The sequence below is a fragment of the Rhinatrema bivittatum genome, chromosome 19 (genome assembly GCF_901001135.1).
Source record: "Rhinatrema bivittatum chromosome 19, aRhiBiv1.1, whole genome shotgun sequence".
NCBI classification, from domain to species: domain Eukaryota; kingdom Metazoa; phylum Chordata; class Amphibia; order Gymnophiona; family Rhinatrematidae; genus Rhinatrema; species Rhinatrema bivittatum.
The window spans coordinates 42,247,011-42,266,924 of NC_042633.1; the positions used below are offsets into that span (position 1 = coordinate 42,247,011).

The following is a 19,914-nucleotide window of genomic DNA, read 5'->3' on the forward strand; positions in this document are numbered from 1 at the left end:
TACTGAGACCCTCACACACAGCTCTGCCAATGCACCTCACTCCTGCCCTGCAGCACCCCCTGCTATTCCAGTACTGAGACCCTCACACACAGCTCTGCCACTGCATCTCACTCCTGCCCTGCAGCACCCCCTGCTATTCCAGTACTGAGACCCTCACACACAGCTCTGCCAATGCACCTCACTCCTGCCCTGCAGCACCTCCTGCTATTCCAGTACTGAGACCCTCACACACAGCTCTGCCAATGCACCTCACTCCTGCCCTGCAGCACCCCCTGCTATTCCAGTACTGAGACCCTCACACACAGCTCTGCCACTGCATCTCACTCCTGCCCTGCAGCACCCCCTGCTATTCCAGTACTGAGACCCTCACACACAGCTCTGCCAATGCACCTCACTCCTGCCCTGCAGCACCTCCTGCTATTCCAGTACTGAGACCCTCACACACAGCTCTGCCAATGCACCTCACTCCTGCCCTGCAGAACCCCCATATATGCTTTTTCCCATGACTTGTATCACTTAGCTTTCTCTGACAAATTTTAGTAATAAACTTTCCCATCTATTTATGGTATAGAAATAGAAAGGGTCTGCTGGTTGCTATAGAGACAGAAATTGTACCATCTTCCTCCTGCTGGTGGAAGGCTGTGACTGCTCTCTGTCCCTCCCAAGGAGTTCAAAATGACAGCAGCGAAAAGAAGCAATGCACCCTAAAAGGTAGCAGCTAAGCAAAACTGGATATTCCTGCCGAAAACTTTCAAAAAGTAAAGCTAGAGAGTAAATCTCATTCACACCCCTGGTACCCTCAGCCCTTGATCTCTGCATTTTGCTGGAGTCAGGACCGGTGCAAGCACATTTGGAGCTCATCTTAACTACGGGCAGCAGTGACTTCAGCTCAGCGCCCTTATTTGATGGCATTGGCTGTAGTACAGAACCCCCCAGGACATTGCTAAATAGCAATTCTTATGTTTTTCTATCTTCACATCATGTGCCACCCCCAAAACATTTTACTAGAAGTTTCCTCTGGTATTTCCAGCCCCTGCGCTCTCTGCGTTTCTCAGGAGTCTCCTCTGGTATTTCCAGTTCCTGCGCTCTCTGCATTTCTCAGGAGTCTCCTCTGGTATTTCCAGCCCCTTCGCTCTCTGCATTTCTCAGGAGTCTCCGCTGGTATTTTCAGCCCCCGCGCTCTCTGCATTTCTCAGGAGTCTCCTCTGGTATTTTCAGCCTCCCCGCACTCTCTACATTTCTCAGGAGTCTCCTCTGGTATTTCCAGCCCCTTCGCTCTCTGCATTTCTCAGGAGTCTCCGCTGGTATTTTCAGCCCCCGCGCTCTCTGCATTTCTCAGGAGTCTCCTCTGGTATTTTCAGCCTCCCCGCACTCTCTGCATTTCTCGGGAGACTCCTCTGGTATTTCCAGCCCCTGCGCTCTCTGCATTTCTCAGGAGTCTCCTCTGGTATTTCCAGCCCCTGCGCTCTCTGCATTTCTCAGGAGTCTCCTCTGGTATTTCCAGCCCCCGTGCTCTCTGCATTTCTCAGGAGTCTCCTCTGGTATTTCCAGCCCCTGCGCTCTCTGCATTTTACCAGAAGCCTCCTCTGGTATTTTCAGACCCTACACTCTCTGCATTTTACCAGAAGTCTCCTCTGGTATTTTCAGACCCTACGCTCTCTGCAATTTACCAGAAGTCTTCTCTGGTATTTTCAGACCCTACGCTCTCTGCATTTTACCAGAAGTCTCCTCTGGTATTTTCAGACCCTACGCTCTCTGCAATTTACCAGAAGTCTTCTCTGGTATTTTCAGACCCTACGCTCTCTGCATTTTACCAGAAGTATCCTCTGGTATTTTCAGACCCTGTGCTCTCTGCATTTTGCTGACGACTCCTTTTGTATATCCAGCCCTTGTTTTTCTCTGCATTATTACTGCAGTCCCTGTAGTATTTTCAGTCCCTTAGACTCCATGAATTCGTATCTCGCAAACTTCCTGAAGCAGGAGTACTTTATCAGTAATGGACCGATACAGTAAAAAACGCGGGAGAGCAGGGGGTGCTGCAGGGCAGGAGTGAGGTGCATTGGCAGAGCTGTGTGTGAGGGTCTCAGTACTGGAATAGCAGGAGGTGCTGCAGGGCAGGAGTGAGGTGCATTGGCAGAGCTGTGTGTGAGGGTCTCAGTACTGGAATAGCAGGAGGTGCTGCAGGGCAGGAGTGAGGTGCATTGGCAGAGCTATGTGTGAGGGTCTCAGTACTGGAATAGCAGGGGGAGCTGCAGGGCAGGAGTGAGGTGCATTGGCAGAGCTGTGTGTGAGGGTCTCAGTACTGGAATAGCAGGGGGTGCTGCAGGGCAGGAGTGAGGTGCATTGGCAGAGCTGTGTGTGAGGGTCTCAGTACTGGAATAGCAGGGGGTGCTGCAGGGCAGGAGTGAGGTGCATTGGTAGAGCTGTGTGTGAGGGTCTCAGTACTGGAATAGCAGGAGGTGCTGCAGGGCAGGAGTGAGGTGCATTGACAGAGCTGTGTGTGTGTGAGGGTCTCAGTACTGGAATAGCAGGAGGTGCTGCAGGGCAGGAGTGAGGTGCATTGACAGAGCTGTGTGTGAGGGTCTCAGTATTTATTATTTATGTATTTATGTAGAATTCTTATATACGGACATTCTTGTACAATTGACAAATCATATCGGTTTACAATCTAACAGAACAATCGCGGTTAAGGCGTTACATTAAAACAAAGCTTCTAATAGAGTAAATAGAACAACATAACAGTGGCAGTACTGGAATAGCAGGAGGTGTCCCAGGGTGTCCCAGCATGGTTTTAGGGGTCACTCTCCCCTCTGACCCAGTGTCCCAGCATGGTGTTAGGGGACCCTCTCCCCTCTGACCCAGTGTCCCAGCATGGTGTTAGGGGTCACTCCTCCCTCTGACCCAGTGTCCCAGCATGGTGTTAGGGGTCACTCCTCCCTGTGACCCAGTGTCCCAGCATGGCGTTAGGGGTCACTCCTCCCTCTGACCCAGTGTCCCAGCATGGTGTTAGGGGTCACTCCTCCCTCTGACCCAGTGTCCCAGCATGGTGTTAGGGGACCCTTTCCCCTCTGACCCAGTGTCCCAGCATGGTGTTAGGGGTCACTCCTCCCTCTGACCCATTGTCCCAGCATGGTGTTAGGGGACCCTCTCCCCTCTGATCCAGTGTCCCAGCATGGTGTTAGGGGTCCCTCTCCCCTCTGACCCAGTGTCCCAGCATGGTGTTAGGGGTCACTCCTCCCTCTGATCCAGTGTCCCAGCATGGTGTTAGGGGTCACTCCTCCCTCTGACCCAGTGTCCCAGCATGGTGTTAGGGGTCACTCCTCCCTCTGACCCAGTGACCCAGCATGGTGTTAGGGGACCCTCTCCCCTCTGATCCAGTGTCCCAGCATGGTGTTAGGGGTCACTCCTCCCTCTGATCCAGTGTCCCAGCATGGTGTTAGGGGTCACTCCTCCCTCTGATCCAGTGTCCCAGCATGGTGTTAGGGGTCACTCCTCCCTCTGACCCAGTGTCCCAGCATGGTGTTAGGGGTCACTCCTCCCTCTGACCCAGTGTCCCAGCATGGTGTTAGGGGACCCTCTCCCCTCTGACCCAGTGTCCCAGCATGGTGTTAGGGGTCACTCCTCCCTGTGACCCAGTGTCCCAGCATGGTGTTAGGGGACCCTCTCCCCTCTGACCCAGTGTCCCAGCATGGTGTTAGGGGTCACTCTCCCCTCTGACCCAGTGTCCCAGCATGGTGTTAGGGGTCACTCCTCCCTGTGACCCAGTGTCCCAGCATGGTGTTAGGGGTCACTCTCCCCTCTGACCCAGTGTCCCAGCATGGTGTTAGGGGACACTCCCCCCTGTGACCCAGTGTCCCAGCATGGTGTTAGGGGTCCCTCTCCCCTCTGACCCAGTATCCCAGCATGGTGTTAGGGGTCACTCCTCCCTCTGACCCAGTGTCCCAGCATGGTGTTAGGGGACCCTCTCCCCTCTGACCCAGTGTCCCAGCATGGTGTTAGGGGTCACTCCTCCCTGTGACCCAGTGTCCCAGCATGGTGTTAAGGGACCCTCTCCCCTCTGACCCAGTGTCCCAGCATGGTGTTAGGGGTCACTCCTCCCTGTGACCCAGTGTCCCAGCATGGTGTTAGGGGTCACTCTCCCCTCTGACCCAGTGTCCCAGCATGGTGTTAGGGGACACTCCTCCCTGTGACCCAGTGTCCCAGCATGGTGTTAGGGGTCACTCTCCCCTCTGACCCAGTGTCCCAGCATGGTGTTAGGGGACACTCCTCCCTGTGACCCAGTGTCCCAGCATGGCGTTAGGGGACCCTCTCACCTCTGACCCAGGTCCTACATTGGAGTTAGGGGACACTCTTTATTCGGAGCCAGCACTGATAGGGGTCTCTCTTGTCTCTGTCTTTCAGTAGTACAGTTGTGGTTAATGTTATTTTTTAAAAAAGTGATCCAGGTTAAGATTTGAGTGATGGAGACTTTAACACTGCCTAACTGCACTCCTGGCATGGACGTTACTGCCCAGCCAGTCAATTCCAGGATTTAGGCAGGAAGCAATGAGGATCAAACAGGTTCATTTCTTCGTGTGAAGTGCTCAAATGCTTCTGACTAATATTTTCCTGAGCAGGGACTCCAAAAAAGCCTGGATGTTACCGCACTTCCTGTCATTCATTCTCTCTCCTTGGGCAGGCTGCGGGCCAGGAGTCTTCACTCTGCTGTGTCTCCATGGTAAAACCAAACCCTCACTGAGTGCGGGTGCTGCAGGCAAGCTGGATACCTCTCTCACTACCTGCAGAGCTCTCATCCTTCTCTAAAGAAGACCCTCCAAATTGCTGGTATTTTCAGCCCCTGCGCTCTCTGCATTTTGTGCTGCAGGGCAGGAGTGAGGTGCATTGGCAGAGCTGTGTGTGAGGGTCTCAGTACTGGAATAGCAGGAGGTGCTGCAGGGCAGGAGTGAGGTGCATTGGCAGAGCTGTGTGTGAGGGTCTCAGTACTGGAATAGCAGGAGGTGCTGCAGGGCAGGAGTGAGGTGCATTGGCAGAGCTGTGTGTGAGGGTCTCAGTACTGGAATAGCAGGGGGTGCTGCAGGGCAGGAGTGAGGTGCATTGGCAGAGCTGTGTGTGTGAGGGTCTCAGTACTGGAATAGCAGGAGGTGCTGCAGGGCAGGAGTGAGGTGCATTGGTAGAGCTATGTGTGAGGGTCTCAGTACTGGAATAGCAGGGGGTGCTGCAGGGCAGGAGTGAGGTGCATTGGCAGAGCTGTGTGTGTGAGGGTCTCAGTACTGGAATAGCAGGAGGTGCTGCAGGGCAGGAGTGAGGTGCATTGGCAGAGCTGTGTGTGAGGGTCTCAGTACTGGAATAGCAGGAGGTGCTGCAGGGCAGGAGTGAGGTGCATTGGCAGAGCTGTGTGTGAGGGTCTCAGTACTGGAATAGCAGGAGGTGCTGCAGAGCAGGAGTGAGGTGCATTGGCAGAGCTGTGCGTGAGGGTCTCAGTACTGGAATAGCAGGGGGTGCTGCAGGGCAGGAGTGAGGTGGATTGGCAGAGCAGTGTGTGAGGGTCTCAGTACTGGAATAGCAGGGGGTGCTGCAGGGCAGGAGTGAGGTGCATTGGCAGAGCTGTGTGTGAGGGTCTCAGTACTGGAATAGCAGGGGGTGCTGCAGGGCAGGAGTGAGGTGCATTGGCAGAGCTGTGTGTGAGGGTCTCAGTACTGGAATAGCAGGAGGTGCTGCAGGGCAGGAGTGAGGTGCATTGACAGAGTCCTGGTGTGTGTTACTTCTCTAGCTGTCTTTCTCTGATATAATTTAGGCAGAAAGCTACTTTTAGAGTTGGGTTTCAGTCTTGCATAATCAGTTTTAACGAACAGGTCGGAGAGTGAAAATGCAATAATTGAAGTTTGTGGTAGAGTTGTCTTGCTGGAGGGTTACCCATTCACTCTGGCTCCACCAAACAGGCTGATCAAGTCCTGGTTTTGCCCTGTTGCATGCAGGGAGTTGTAGTTCTGATTGTCCCATCGACATGGGCCGGCAGATATCACCCCAAGCAAGTTGCTGGCCAAAGTGGATGGACCTTTTGGGACTGCTGTCTTTTACTACGGTCAGGGTTAGAGCGGCCTGCAAGGGGGCACGACCTGGTCAGTGGAGCTGAGGTGAGTCGGTGACTGGGGCAGCTCCCCTGTGACCCGGACCCTGCCTCCCCCCCTCCCATATTCCTCTCCCTGGCGCCCAGCCGGGTCCCCCTGCACGTTCCCTCTCGTGTAGGGGAAAATTGAGAGTCCCCACAGCTTCCTGCCCGACTCCAGACCCCTGATACAGATCTGCCAGTCTGCCATTGTTCTGAGCCTCAGTAATAATTCAGATCCCTCTCCCAGGGAAAGTGAATGGCTCTCATTAACCCTTCCCCAGCCGGAGGGGAAGCTTTAACGCAGGGGCAGCTTCTGAGGGCACAAGTCACTGAAAGCTCAATCCTTCTTTACAGAACAAGGATTGTGCAGTTTGCACGGGGGGGGGGGGGGGGGGGGGGGGGGGGATCGCAGCTCTGTCGTTGCCTCTCCCTCCTGCTCTTCCAGCACTGAGCCGGTCCGTGCTCTGCAGTGGACAGAGGAGGAGAATTCAGGAAGCTCATAAGATGTTTTACTTTTTAACTGATTGTTCCTGCCGGACCCGTGCACAGGCTCAGCTCCTGGAAGCACACTTCAGTGACTGGGGGCCCTGGGACTGGCCTCCAGGATGCACCTGGGTCTGGCCGCCAGGATGCAGGCAGTGGCAGCTGCTTCCTGTCCTGCTTCCGGCCCCGAATATGAAGAACGGATTATATTTGAAACAGGAAATATGGTACAGTGCAGGTGTCCCCCAGAAACTGTCACAGATTCTTCATCTGTCACAACTGCTGTCACAGCTCCCTCCCCTGTCAGAGCTCCCTCCCCTGTCATATCTCCTTCTGCTATCACAGCTCCCTCCTGTCATATCTCCTTCTCCTATCACAGCTCCCTCTCCTGTCACATCTCCTTCTGCTATCACAGCTCCCTCCTGTCATATCTCCTTCTCCTATCACAGCTCCCTCTCCTGTCACATCTCCTTCTGCTATCACAGCTCCCTACTGTCATATCTCCTTCTCCTATCACAGCTCCCTCCCCTGTCACATCTCCTTCTGCTATCACAGCTCCCTACTGTCATATCTCCTTCTCCTATCACAGCTCCCTCCCCTGTCATATCTCCTTCTCCTATCACAGCTCCCTCCTGTCATATCTCCTTCTCCTATCACAGCTCCCTCTCCTGTCATATCTCCTTCTCCTATCACAGCTCCCTCCCCTGTCACAGCTCCCTCCCCTGTCATATCTCCTTCTCCTATCACAGCTCCCTCCCCTGTCACATCTCCTTCTGCTATCACAGCTCCCTCCCCTGTCATATCTCCTTCTCCTATCACAGCTCCCTCCCCTGTCACATCCCTTCCCTGTCACAGCTCCCTCCCCTGTCACAGCTCCCTCCCCTGTCACAGCTCCTTCTTCTATCACAGCTCCCTCTCCTGTCACATCTCCTCCTCCTATCACAGCTCCCTCCCCTGTCACATCTCCTTCTGCTATCACAGCTCCCTCCCCTGTCACAGCTCCCTCCCCTGTCATATCTCCTCCTCCTATCACAGCTCCCTCCCCTGTCACATCTCCTTCTGCTATCACAGCTCCCTCCCCTGTCACAGCTCCCTCCCCTGTCACATCTCCTCCTCCTATCACAGCTCCCTCCCCTGTCACATCTCCTTCTGCTATCACAGCTCCCTCCCCTGTCACAGCTCCCTCCCCTGTCACATCTCCTTCTCCTATCACAGCTCCCTCCCTGTCACATCTCCTTCTCCTGTCACAGCTCCCTCCCCTGTCACATCTCCTCCTCCTATCACAGCTCCCTCCCCTGTCTCAGCTCCTTCCCCTGTCATATCTCCTTCTCCTATCACAGCTCCATCCCCTGTCATATCTCCTTCTCCTATCACAGCTCCATCCCCTGTCATATCCCCTTCTCCTGTCACAGCTCCCTCCCCTGTCACAACTCCTTCTCCTATCACAGCTCCCTCCCCTGTCACAGCTCCCTTCCGTCATATCTCCTTCTCCTATCACAGCTCCCTCCCCTGTCACTGCTCCTTCTCCTGTCACAGTTCCCTCCCCTGTCACAATTCCTTCTCCTATCACAGCTCCCTCCCCTGTCACATCTCCTCTCCTATCACAGCTCCCTCCCCTGTCATATCCCCTTCTCCTGTCACAGTTCCCTCCCCTGTCACAATTCCTTCTCCTATCACAGCTCCCTCCCCTGTCACATCTCCTCCTCCTATCACAGCTCCCTCCCCTGTCACAGCTCCATCCCCTGTCATATCCCCTTCTCCTGTCACAGCTCCCTCCCCTGTCACATCTCCTTCCTCCTTCTCCTATCACAGCTCCCTCCCCTGTCACATCTCCTTCCTCCTTCTCCTATCACAGCTCCCTCCCCTTTCATATCTCCTTCTCCGATCCAAGTACAGATCCCTGAGGCACTCCACTGTTTACCCTTTTCCACTGAGAAAATTGACCATTTATTCCTACTCTGTTTCCTGTCTTTTAACCAGTTTGTGATCCATGAAAGGACATCGCCTCCTATCCCATGACTTTTTACTTTTCCTAGAAGCCTCTCGTGAGGAACTTTATCAAACGCCTTCTGAAAATCCAAGTACACTACATCTACCGGTTCACCTTTATCCACATGTTTATTAACCCCTTCAAAAAAATGAAGCAGATTTGTGAGGCAAGACTTCCCTTGGGTAAAGCCAAGGGAAATCTGTGCTCCTTTAGACCGTATCTATGTAAATGTTTTGTGATTTTGTTCTCTATAACAGTTTTCACGATTTTTACAGACACTGAAGTCAGGCTCAATGGTCTATAGTTTCCCGGATCGCCCCTGGATCCCTTTTTAAATATTGGGCTTACACTGGCCACCTTCCAGTCTGGGTAGAACAGATGATTTTTAATGGTAGGTTACAAAATTAATTAAAATAGGTCCGAAATTTCATGTTTTAGTTCCCCTGTCTCAGCTTCCTCCCCTGTCTCAGCTCCCTCATCTATCACAGTACCCTTCTCTAGTTTTAATAAAGCCCGTCTTTCCTGTTGTCTTTGTGGAACCCCTGAGACTGAGCTCTAAGCCCCATCTGTCACTTATGTGCCTGTGCTCCTTGTGGCAGTGATTGGGGGCAGATGCATAGCTTTAACCAGCAGAGGGCAGCCTTGCCCTGAAAGACGTTCCTCTGGCCATGCTGTGCATCTTATCCAGTCCTTCCCCATTCTCATCTTTTCTTCCAATCTGCTCTTTCCATCTCTCCAAATGACTCCATTTCAGGGGGAGGGTCCTGCCTTGGAGGAACCTTTTTTCAGTACAACTTTTGAATTAAAGGAGTCTAAAAGATCCAGTTCCTATTTTTTACTTCTTGTTTAAAAGGGGTTATATAAGGGTTATAGAGTTAAAAGATCAAAATGCAGCCAGGGGAGAGCGAGAGAGAGATAGGAAGGTCAGCAGCTGAGGTGTGTAATGAAAGATCTGTCTATCCTCACATCAAATGTTCCTTCTTCCAGGTGATGCTGGACGATAAGACCCAGATGGTGCAAAGGTCATCTGGTCCTCTACACAACATAAGAACATAAGAACATAAGAACATGCCATACTGGGTCAGACCAAGGGTCCATCAAGCCCAGCATCCTGTTTCCAGCAGAGGCCAATCCAGGCCATAAGAACCTGGCAAGTACCCAAAAACTAAGTCTATTCCATGTAACCATTGCTAATGGCAGTGGCTATTCTCTAAGTGAACTTAATAGCAGGTAATGGACTTCTCCTCCAAGAACTTATCCAATCCTTTTTTAAACACAGCTACACTAACTGCACTAACCACATCCTCTGGCAACACATTCCAGAGCTTCATTGTGCATTGAGTAAAAAAGAACTTTCTCCGATTAGTTTTAAATGTGCCCCATGCTAACTTCATGGAGTGCCCCCTAGTCCTTCTATTATCCGAAAGAGTAAATAACCGAGTCACATCTACCCGTTCTAGACCTCTCATGATCTTAAACACCTCTATCATATCCCCCCTCAGTCGTCTCTTCTCCAAGCTGAAAAGTCCTAACCTCTTCAGCCTTTCCTCATAGGGGAGCTGTTCCATCCCCTTTATCATTTTGGTTGCCCTTCTCTGTACCTTCTCCATCGCAATTATATCTTTTTTGAGATGCGGCGACCAGAATTGTACACAGTATTCAAGGTGCGGTCTCACCCTGCATTGCTGAATCATGCGGTTAGGAGCTGCACTCTGAAGACGAGTGCAGGGAGGTTAAGTGATTTTCCAAAGGTCACACAGTGAGCTGCTGGCAATAGAGGGGATTAGAAGCTCAGGCTGAAGGTCTCACAGTTCCATGCTGAAGGTCACCCAGAGAGAGGTGGTGGCAGTAGTGGGCTTGGAAGCTGAGTCTGCAAGTGTGACCGCTCTGAAAGACTCCAGGCTGAAGGTCACACAGTGAGGCTGGTGGTAGCTGTGGGGTTGGAAGCTGGGGCTGCAGCTGTCACAGCTCTGGGTAACCTCAGGCTAAAGGTCACACAGAGAGAGATGGTGGAAGCAGTGGGATTGGAAGCAGAGGCTGCAGATATCACAGTTCTGAGTGACTCCAGGCTGAAGGTCACACAGTGAGAGCTGGTAGTGGTATGGGATCGGGTGCCGGGTCTCAGGTGTCACAGCTCTGTGCTGTCGGCCTGCCTGTCTTTGGGACGGGACGGGAAGGTTGGGCCCCACCTCACAAGAGTGGGAGCAGAGAGGAGGCTGGGAACTGCAGGCCAGCTAGCCTCACCTCGGTGGTGGGAAAATTAATGGAGACCCTGCTGAAGGAAAGGACATTGAGCTATCTCCAGTCCCAGTGGGTTGCAGGATCCGGGGCAGCGATGGATTCACTAGGGGGGGGGGGGGGGGGGAAGGTCCTGCAGGACGGATGGGATTGACTGCTGTGATTGGGTGACCAGAGAATTGGATCGAGGTCGAGCATTTACATGGATTTCCAGCGAGGCTTTCGATCCAGTCCCGCACCGGGGGGGGGGCTCATGAATAAAACGAGAAAGCCTGGGAGTGGCTCCCAAGGTGGGTGGAATGGATTGCAGATTGGTTGGTTGACAGCTGACGGCGAGAACTCTGTGACTGGTCTTATTCGGTATCGCAGATGGGTCAGAAGGAAAGCTTTTTGTCCGCAAAAGGAGCGGGCGCCCCTGAAGGCCTAGAGAGAATGAAAAGTGATCTCAGACAGCTCAAGGAGTGCTTGAATGTTTGGCGGCTTTGGATGCTGCTAGTGCCAAGAACTTGCAGGGTCATGCACCTGGGGGGGGGGGGGGGGGGGAGAGACCTGGGGGGTGACGAGGAGGCGGAGTCTAAAGCCAGAAGGATGCTGGGCTGCATAGAGAGAGAGAGAGAGGAATAACCAGTAAGAGAAAGGAGGTGCTGAGGGCTCACCTGGAGCCCGTACCTCAAGAGGGAGAGAGACAGGACGGGGAGGCGGTCCAGAGAAGGGCGAGCAAAAAGGCGAGGGGGTCGGCATTGGAAGACTTATGAGAGCAGGTGCAGGGGAGATAGGATACAAAAGGTAGCAGAGATGATGCATGCAATGCCCTTCCAGGAGAGGCAGAGAAAACAGGAGCAGAATTTAAAAGGCATGGGGATACAGACAGAAGATTTGGCGAGAGGACAGATATGAAGAAACGGGCAATCTTTGCTAACTTCTGGTGTGACCTTTCCACGGGGGGGGGGGGGGGGGCGACCCGCACGGAGCAGGGGCAGCGGCTGGGCAGGCTGCATAGACCATTTGGGTCATCCTTCACAGTGTTACTATGTCTCTTGGCCCGAGGGTAAGCTCCCCGGCGCTGGGACTTTCTCCTCCGTGCGTCTGTACAGCGAGATGTACACCCGGCACCTTTTTTTTTTTTTTTAGAAATGACCAGCAGGAGCGGCTGTAGAGTTGCGCTGCATGGGTCAGTGGTCCCAGAGCAGGTCCTGGACCTCCCCGCTTCCCTTGCCCTCAGGCAGTAAGCTCTTGGGGGATAGGGACCTGCCAGCCTCTTCATTCTTTTGCTGCCCTGTGGAATCCTCTTTGATTTATTGACACCGGCCCTGCATGTACAGCGCTGTGTGGTTTATATACGCACAGCCATGGGGGTGGCACTGATCCCCCACAGAATGTAGTAACGAACGAACCAACCCCCATGTCCACCCAGCAGGCTGATCCGATCCTGGCTACGTCCTAGGCTGTTGCCAACCGGCTCCAGGTTTTCAGGACAGCTTGATCCAGTCCAAGTTTTGCCCCATTGCATGCTGGGACTTACCTACTGCCTTCCCTCAGAAAATCAAGGCTCTTAGGTAGCTGCCCTGCAGGGGGAGTAAAACCAGGACCGGATCGGCCTGCCCAGTGGATCCGGGGCGACTTAGCAACCCCCAGATGCAGGGCAGCAGAGCCCCTCCCGGGTTTTTAAACTCTCCTCCCGGTGTAGGGTCTTCTGGGGGAAGGGGGAGAAGCTATGGGGGACTGCATGTGGCAGCTTAGCTCTCTCTCACTACAAGACCTGGATAGCATCAGGGGGAGTTGGGAGAGCCCCTTAGGGCTGGGTGGGGTCTGCACCTTAGAGTGGAGGTCGTCTGCTTTCAGAGAGAGAGAGTTATTAGCATGACTGTGTGCACACACACACACAAACACACACACACACACACACACACACACACACACACACATGCCGGCCCGGAGGCGGTGCCTGGCAGGACTTCACAAAGGGTTAATGGTGTGAGGAGGGGTGAGGGGTGGGGGGAGAAAGGTGTGGGCAAAGCCTAGGAGCAGGGTGGGAGTTTCCAGGCCCTGGATGTACAGGGACAAAGCTCCAAGGACTGGCAGAGAGAGAGAGAGAGAGGAGCCCCGAGGAATCACGTTGCAAGGTTTGCATCCGGCGTGCTTTTTGTCTCTTTTGATGTCTGAGTGGTCGAGCAATCCTGGGAACCCCCCCCCCCCAACCCACAGGGAAGAGATGGAGTAAGACCTCTGAGGGTGCAGTCTGGGTGATTTTAATCTGCCGGGAGGTCTTCTGGGTTTCTCCCACATCCCCTCTGTCGTCTCCATGTGACCCCTTCGTCACATGAGGTCCTGCACATGACCCGCTGCTATCACCTAAGAATACAGATGTGGAAACTGCCAGCTAATGTTTAATCACTGTGTGGGATTAGTGGCTAAAGGGAGCACGAGACTCCCTGCTCATCTCAACCTTTAACTCAGTGCCTCTTATTACGCACAGGCAGCCAGGAGCTCCTGCTGTATAATGAGGACAGGGACTGAGACCTCAGGAGCTCCTGCTGTATAATGAGGACAGGGACTGAGGCCTCAGGAGCTGCTGCTGTATAATGAGGACAGGGACTGAGGCCTCAGGAGCTGCTGCTGTATAATGAGGACAGGGACTGAGGCCTCAGGAGCTGCTGCTGTATAATGAGGACAGGGACTGAGGCCTCAGGAGTGCTGCTGTATAATGAGGACAGGGACTGAGACCTCAGGAGCTCCTGCTGTATAATGAGGACAGGGACTGAGGCCTCAGGAGCTGCTGCTGCATAATGAGGACAGGGACTGAGACCTCAGGAGCTCCTGCTGTATAATGAGGACAGGGACTGAGGCCTCAGGAGCTCCTGCTGTATAATGACAACAGGGATTGAGGTCTCAGGAGCTGCTGCTGTATAATGAGGACAGGGACTGAGGCCTCAGGAGCTCCTGCTGTATAATGAGGACAGGGACTGAGCCCCTGCTGTATAATAATGACAGGGAGCTCCTGCTGTATGATGAGGACAGGGACTGAGGCCTCAGGAGCTCCTGCTGTATAATGAGGACAGGGACTGAGGCCTCAGGAGCTGCTGCTGTATAATGAGGACAGGGACTGAGACCTCAGGAGCTCCTGCTGTATAATGAGGACAGGGACTGAGGCCTCAGGAGCTCCTGCTGTATAATGAGAGCAGGGACTGAGGCCTCAGGAGCTCCTGCTGTATAATGAGGACAGGGACTGAGGCCTCAGGAGCTCCTGCTGTATAATGAGAGCAGGGACTGAGGCCTCAGGAGCTCCTGCTGTATAATGAGGACAGGGACTGAGGCCTCAGGAGCTCCTGCTGTATAATGAGGACAGGGACTGAGACCTCAGGAGCTCCTGCTGTATAATGACAACAGGGATTGAGGTCTCAGGAGCTGCTGCTGTATAATGAGGACAGGGACTGAGGCCTCAGGAGCTCCTGCTGTATAATGAGGACAGGGACTGAGACCTCAGGAGCTCCTGCTGTATAATGAGGACAGGGACTGAGGCCTCAGGAGCTGCTGCTGTATAATGAGGACAGGGACTGAGGCCTCAGGAGCTCCTGCTGTATAATGAGAACAGGGACTGAGCCCCTGCTGTATAATAATGACAGGGAGCACCTGCTGTATAATGAGGACAGGGACTGAGACCTCAGGAGCTCCTGCTGTATAATGAGGACAGGGACTGAGACCTCAGGAGCTCCTGCTGTATAATGAGGACAGGGACTGAGGCCTCAGGAGCTGCTGCTGTATAATGAGGACAGGGACTGAGACCTCAGGAGCTGCTGCTGTATAATGAGGACAGGGACTGAGGCCTCAGGAGCTCCTGCTGTATAATGAGGACAGGGACTGAGACCTCAGGAGCTCCTGCTGTATAATGAGGACAGGGACTGAGGCCTCAGGAGCAACTGCTGTATAATGAGGACAGGGACTGAGGCCTCAGGAGCTGCTGCTGTATAATGAGGACAGGGACTGAGACCTCAGGAGCTCCTGATGTATAATGAGGACAGGGACTGAGACCTCAGGAGCTCCTGCTGTATAACGAGGACAGGGACTGAGCCCCTGCTGTATAATAATGACAGGGAGCTGCTGCTGTATAATGAGGACAGGGACTGAGACCTCAGGAGCTCCTGCTGTATAACGAGGACAGGGACTGAGCCCCTGCTGTATAATAATGACAGGGAGCTCCTGCTGTATAATGAGGACAGGGTCTGAGACCTCAGGAGCTCCTGTTGTATAATGAGAACAGGGACTGAGGCCTCAGGAACTGCTGCTGCATAATGAGGACAGGGACTGAGACCTCAGGAGCTCCTGCTGTATAATGAGAACAGGGACTGAGCCCCTGCTGTATAATAATGACAGGGAGCTCCTGCTGTATAATGAGAACAGGGACTGAGACCTCAGGAGCTCCTGCTGTATAATGAGGACAGGGACTGAGACCTCAGGAGCTCCTGCTGTATAATGAGGACAGGGAGCTGCTGCTGTATAATGAGGACAGGGAGCTGGTGCTGTATAAGGAGGACAGGGACTGAGCCCCTGGGAGCTGCTGCTGTATAAGGAGGACATTTGTCCACGGTTAAGGATGGAGATCAGTTTTGGCCATTCACTTTCATACTTTAGGTCTGTTGATGCTGTTAGGCGTGGCTGGAGGCTTATTATAGCAGTTCCATATGTGTAACCTAGTTCTATAAGACCCATATTCGCTTCAGCTCTTTGGATGTACAATCTCAGCATACACTGGTTTTTTGGATACTACCTGATGGGCATGCAGGCGTTTCCTTGTTCTTACATCCAGCTGTCTGAGATGTTTGTGAGGCCAGACTATGACTGCAAGTTGATTGGTAACTTGTATGTTATTCCTTGCTGTTAAAGCACTTTTCGATATCCGTTTCAGTCTCCTATAGTACTCTTCGATGAGCCTTTCTCTCAGTAACTTGTGCCGGATTGTTGCACCTTCCTCGACTCCTAGATATTTGCATACGCCTTCCTGTGTGAGTTCTTTTATGTTACGGTCTTCGGTGAAAAAAAAAATGTATTTAGGTTTACTTAATTATTTTTTTTTTTAGCACATTTGTCCAAACAAAATGTCACCTTGATGTCATCTATGAAACTCTTCAGTACCGATCGTAGGATTTGTAAATCTTCAAGTCACTTACTAATAGTAAGTTAGGGTATTGTTGCTATCTGTGGGTCACCCGTGTCTCCAGAATTAAAGCTAAATCTGTATCCCAAGGAGTTAATACGAGTACTGGGTGGATTGAGTGCCAGATAAAACAGGAGTGGTGACAATGAATCTTGATGATCTTGATGATAGGAATGACATCCGGGTGCTGTGTTCATGGTCAACTTGATAGTCTCGATCAATCCAGAGTTTTTAGTTTTGTATTTATGATTTTATTATTTCTTTGTGGTTTATTAATATTTAAAGATTTTGTCTGTTTTTAATAATTTTATGATTTTTTATGTATTTATGATTTGATGCTTTTATATATATGTTTCCTATAGCCCCTGAGGCAGCCACTTTATGTGGCGAAACTTAATGATAGGAATGACATCCGGGTGCAGTGTTCATGGTCAACTTGATAGTCTCGATCAATCCAGGTGCAATTTATTATCCAAGAGTGTGGAATGCTATCAAAAACTTTTTTTTTTTTTATAGTCGGTCCCTGCAACACTGAGGTTTCCACCTGTCTTACAGCTGGCCACCGGGTGCTCTTGCTGTATAAGAACAGGGACTGAGCCCCCAGGAGCTCTTGCTATACAATAAGGACAGGGAAGATCCCCCAGGAACTCTGGCTGTATAATAAGGACAGGGACTGAGCCCCAGGTGCTCTTGCTGTATAATAAGGACAGGGACAGATCCCCCGGGAACTCTGGCTGTATAATAACGACAAGGGACTGAGCCCCCAGGAGCTCTTGCTGTATAATAAGGACAGGGACAGATCCCCCAGGAACTCTGGCTGTATAATAACGACAAGGGACTGAGCCCCCAGGAGCTCTTGCTATATAATAAGAACAGGGACTGAGCCCTCTCCGGGAAGTCTGGCTTATGTCAATAATCAGTGAATGTAGATTGCGTTGCACGTGGCTGTGTAAACGCCTGGGCGCAAACTTGAGCAAACCTCTGGCCCTGCTACAGCTCAGCTCCAAGGTCTACGGAAAACCTTTTACTCACAAGGCGCACGTCCGTCTCTGCTAAAATTACTTTCCACCCTAAACTCGTCAGGTTTTCCCGTTCCGCACTCCTTCCCTTCCCGTTTCCAGAGCCACGTCTTTCTCCAGAAGGGGGAAGCTGGTGCCGTGGCAGGGCGGGAGCCTGCCCCGGTGCAGATCCTGTCTTCTGGGGGAAGGGCAGGACTCGGGGCTGATCAGCCGGGTCTGTGCAGTCTCTGATCCTGAAGACGGCCCCGAGGTGCTTCTTGCTTGTAAAGGTCTGGGAACCGGCAGCCCCCCAGCAGTGCATGGCAGGGCAGGGTCCAGCTGCTGCCAGATGCAGGAATTGTCCATGGGCACGGGGGTAACGCAGGGCGAGCGTTAATTCAAAACACTTATTATACAGCGGGAGCTCCCGGGGGCTCGGTCCCTGCACTTATTATACAGCGGGAACTCCCGGGGGCTCGGTCCCTGCACTTATTATACAGCAGGATCTCCCGGGGGCTCGGTCCCTGCACTTATTATACAGCAGGAGCTCCCGGGGGCTCTGTCCCTGCACTTATTATACAGCGGGAGCTCCCGGGGGATCGGTCCCTGCACTTATTATACAGCAGGAGCTCCCGGGGGCTCGGTCCCTGCACTTATTATACAGCGGGAGCTCCCGGGGGCTCGGTCCCTGCACTTATTATACAGCGGGAGCTCCCGGGGGCTCGGTCCCTGCACTTATTATACAGCGGGAGCTCCCGGGGGCTCGGTCCCTGCACTTATTATACAGCGGGAGCTCCCGGGGGCTCGGTCCCTGCACTTATTATACAGCGGGAGCTCCCGGGGGCTCGGTCCCTGCACTTATTATACAGCGGGATCTCCCGGGGGCTCGGTCCCTGCACTTATTATACAGAGGGAACTCCCGGGGGCTCGGTCCCTGCACTTATTATACAGCGGGATCTCCCGGGGGCTCGGTCCCTGCACTTATTATACAGCAGGATCTCCCGGGGGCTCGGTCCCTGCACTTATTATACAGCGGGATCTCCCGGGGGCTCGGTCCCTGCACTTATTATACAGCGGGATCTCCCGGGGGCTCGGTCCCTGCACTTATTATACAGCAGGATCTCCCGGGGGCTCGGTCCCTGCACTTATTATACAGCAGGAGCTCCCGGGGGCTCGGTCCCTGCACTTATTATACAGCAGGAGCTCTCGGGGGCTCGGTCCCTGCACTTATTATACAGCAGGATCTCCCGGGGGCTCGGTCCCTGCACTTATTATACAGCAGGATCTCCCGGGGGCTCGGTCCCTGCACTTATTATACAGAGGGAACTCCCGGGGGCTCGGTCCCTGCACTTATTATACAGCGGGATCTCCCGGGGGCTCGGTCCCTGCACTTATTATACAGCAGGAGCTCCCGGGGGCTCGGTCCCTGCACTTATTATACAGCGGGATCTCCCGGGGGCTCGGTCCCTGCACTTATTATACAGCGGGATCTCCCGGGGGCTCGGTCCCTGCACTTATTATACAGCGGGATCTCCCGGGGGCTCGGTCCCTGCACTTATTATACAGCAGGAGCTCCCGGGGGCTCGGTCCCTGCACTTATTATACAGCAGGAGCTCCCGGAGGCTCGGTCCCTGCACTTATTATACAGCAGGAGCTCTCGGGGGCTCGGTCCCTGCACTTATTATACAGCAGGATCTCCCGGGGGCTCGGTCCCTGCACTTATTATACAGCAGGATCTCCCGGGGGCTCGGTCCCTGCACTTATTATACAGCAGGAGCTCCCGGGGGCTCAGTCCCTGCACTTATTATACAGCAGGAGCTCCCGGGGGCTCGGTCCCAGCACTTATTATACAGCAGGATCTCCCGGGGGCTCGGTCCCAGCACTTATTATACAGCAGGAGCTCCCGGGGGCTCGGTCCCTGCACTTATTATACAGCAGGAGCTCCCGGGGGCTCGGTCCCTGCACTTATTATACAGCAGGAGCTCCCGGGGGCTCGGTCCCTGCACTTATTATACAGCAGGATCTCCCGGGGGCTCGGTCCCTGCACTTATTATACAGCAGGAACTCCCGGGGGCTCGGTCCCTGCACTTATTATACAGCAGGAACTCCCGGGGGCTCGGTCCCAGCACTTATTATACAGCGGGAGCTCTCCGGGGCTCGGTCCCAGCAGGTGGATGCTAGGAGCAGGCTCGGCTGGTCAGGGTCTGCGGGTTTAAACGCCTGGGGTGTTCGGGTTTAATCTGATAAGGGCGCAGTTTGGGAAGTCAAGGCTGCAAGCAGGGCTGTGTGGTGCAACGTCCCTCCCCCTCCGTCTCTCTGTCCCTCCCCACGGGAGCTCCCAGTTCGTGGGAAGGATCTGCGGTGCGCTGGCGACCTCCTGACAGGTGGGTTGGACCCGGGGAAAGGTTAAAAGGGGCGGCGTGTGGGGATCCTCGGTGTAAGGCTCTCCCGGACAGGTGTCTGGCTCTCAGGCCGGTTTTTAGTACCCGGGGGGGGGGAAAGAACTGGAACAGAATGAGCCGAGGGACGGGAATCCTAAGAGTAAGTGAAGGAAGTGCCTGGCGGTCTCTGCTCTTCCTTTCCTCTCCACCTGCTCTTATTTCTCATCTCAAGGCTTCCCTTCTCTGTTTTTCTAGCCCCCTCCTTCTCTCCCCCCCCCCCCCCCCGGTTATCTCTTGCCCTGTGTGTCTCTCTCTCTCCCCTCTCTTATCTTTACCTCTGGGTGTCTCTCCCTCCCCCACATCTCTTCCTTTGCCCTCCCTCCAGTTTCTCCCCCTCATCCCTGGGGGTTCTCTCCCCCTTGTCCTTCCCTCTCTTTCCCTCTGGTCTCTCTGCCCTCCCCGCTCCCCACCCCTCCATCTCTGACTGCATTTACCTGTCTTGCCGACGTGATAAAATGCTTCAGATAAGAGGGGGGAAGTGAGCAGCCCGGTTGCCGGTCCAG

The 19,914-nt window shown here is 53.5% G+C and overlaps 1 protein-coding gene across 4 annotated transcripts in view; it reads left to right on the top strand.

Annotated features, from left to right (window-relative positions):
• ACP5 (acid phosphatase 5, tartrate resistant) overlaps window positions 1–19,914 on the top strand; it is a 30,146-nt gene that overhangs the window by 1,558 nt on the left and 8,674 nt on the right. Inside the window, exon 2 of one of the 4 annotated variants that reach the window (XM_029585085.1) lies at window positions 9,570–9,732. Coding sequence is in view for 1 of the 4 variants with exons in the window: in XM_029585082.1 (XP_029440942.1) it covers window positions 19,485–19,511 (27 nt within the window). In the remaining 3 variants the exon portion in view is untranslated. The other 3 variants (XM_029585086.1, XM_029585084.1, XM_029585082.1) reach the window with 3 other exon arrangements.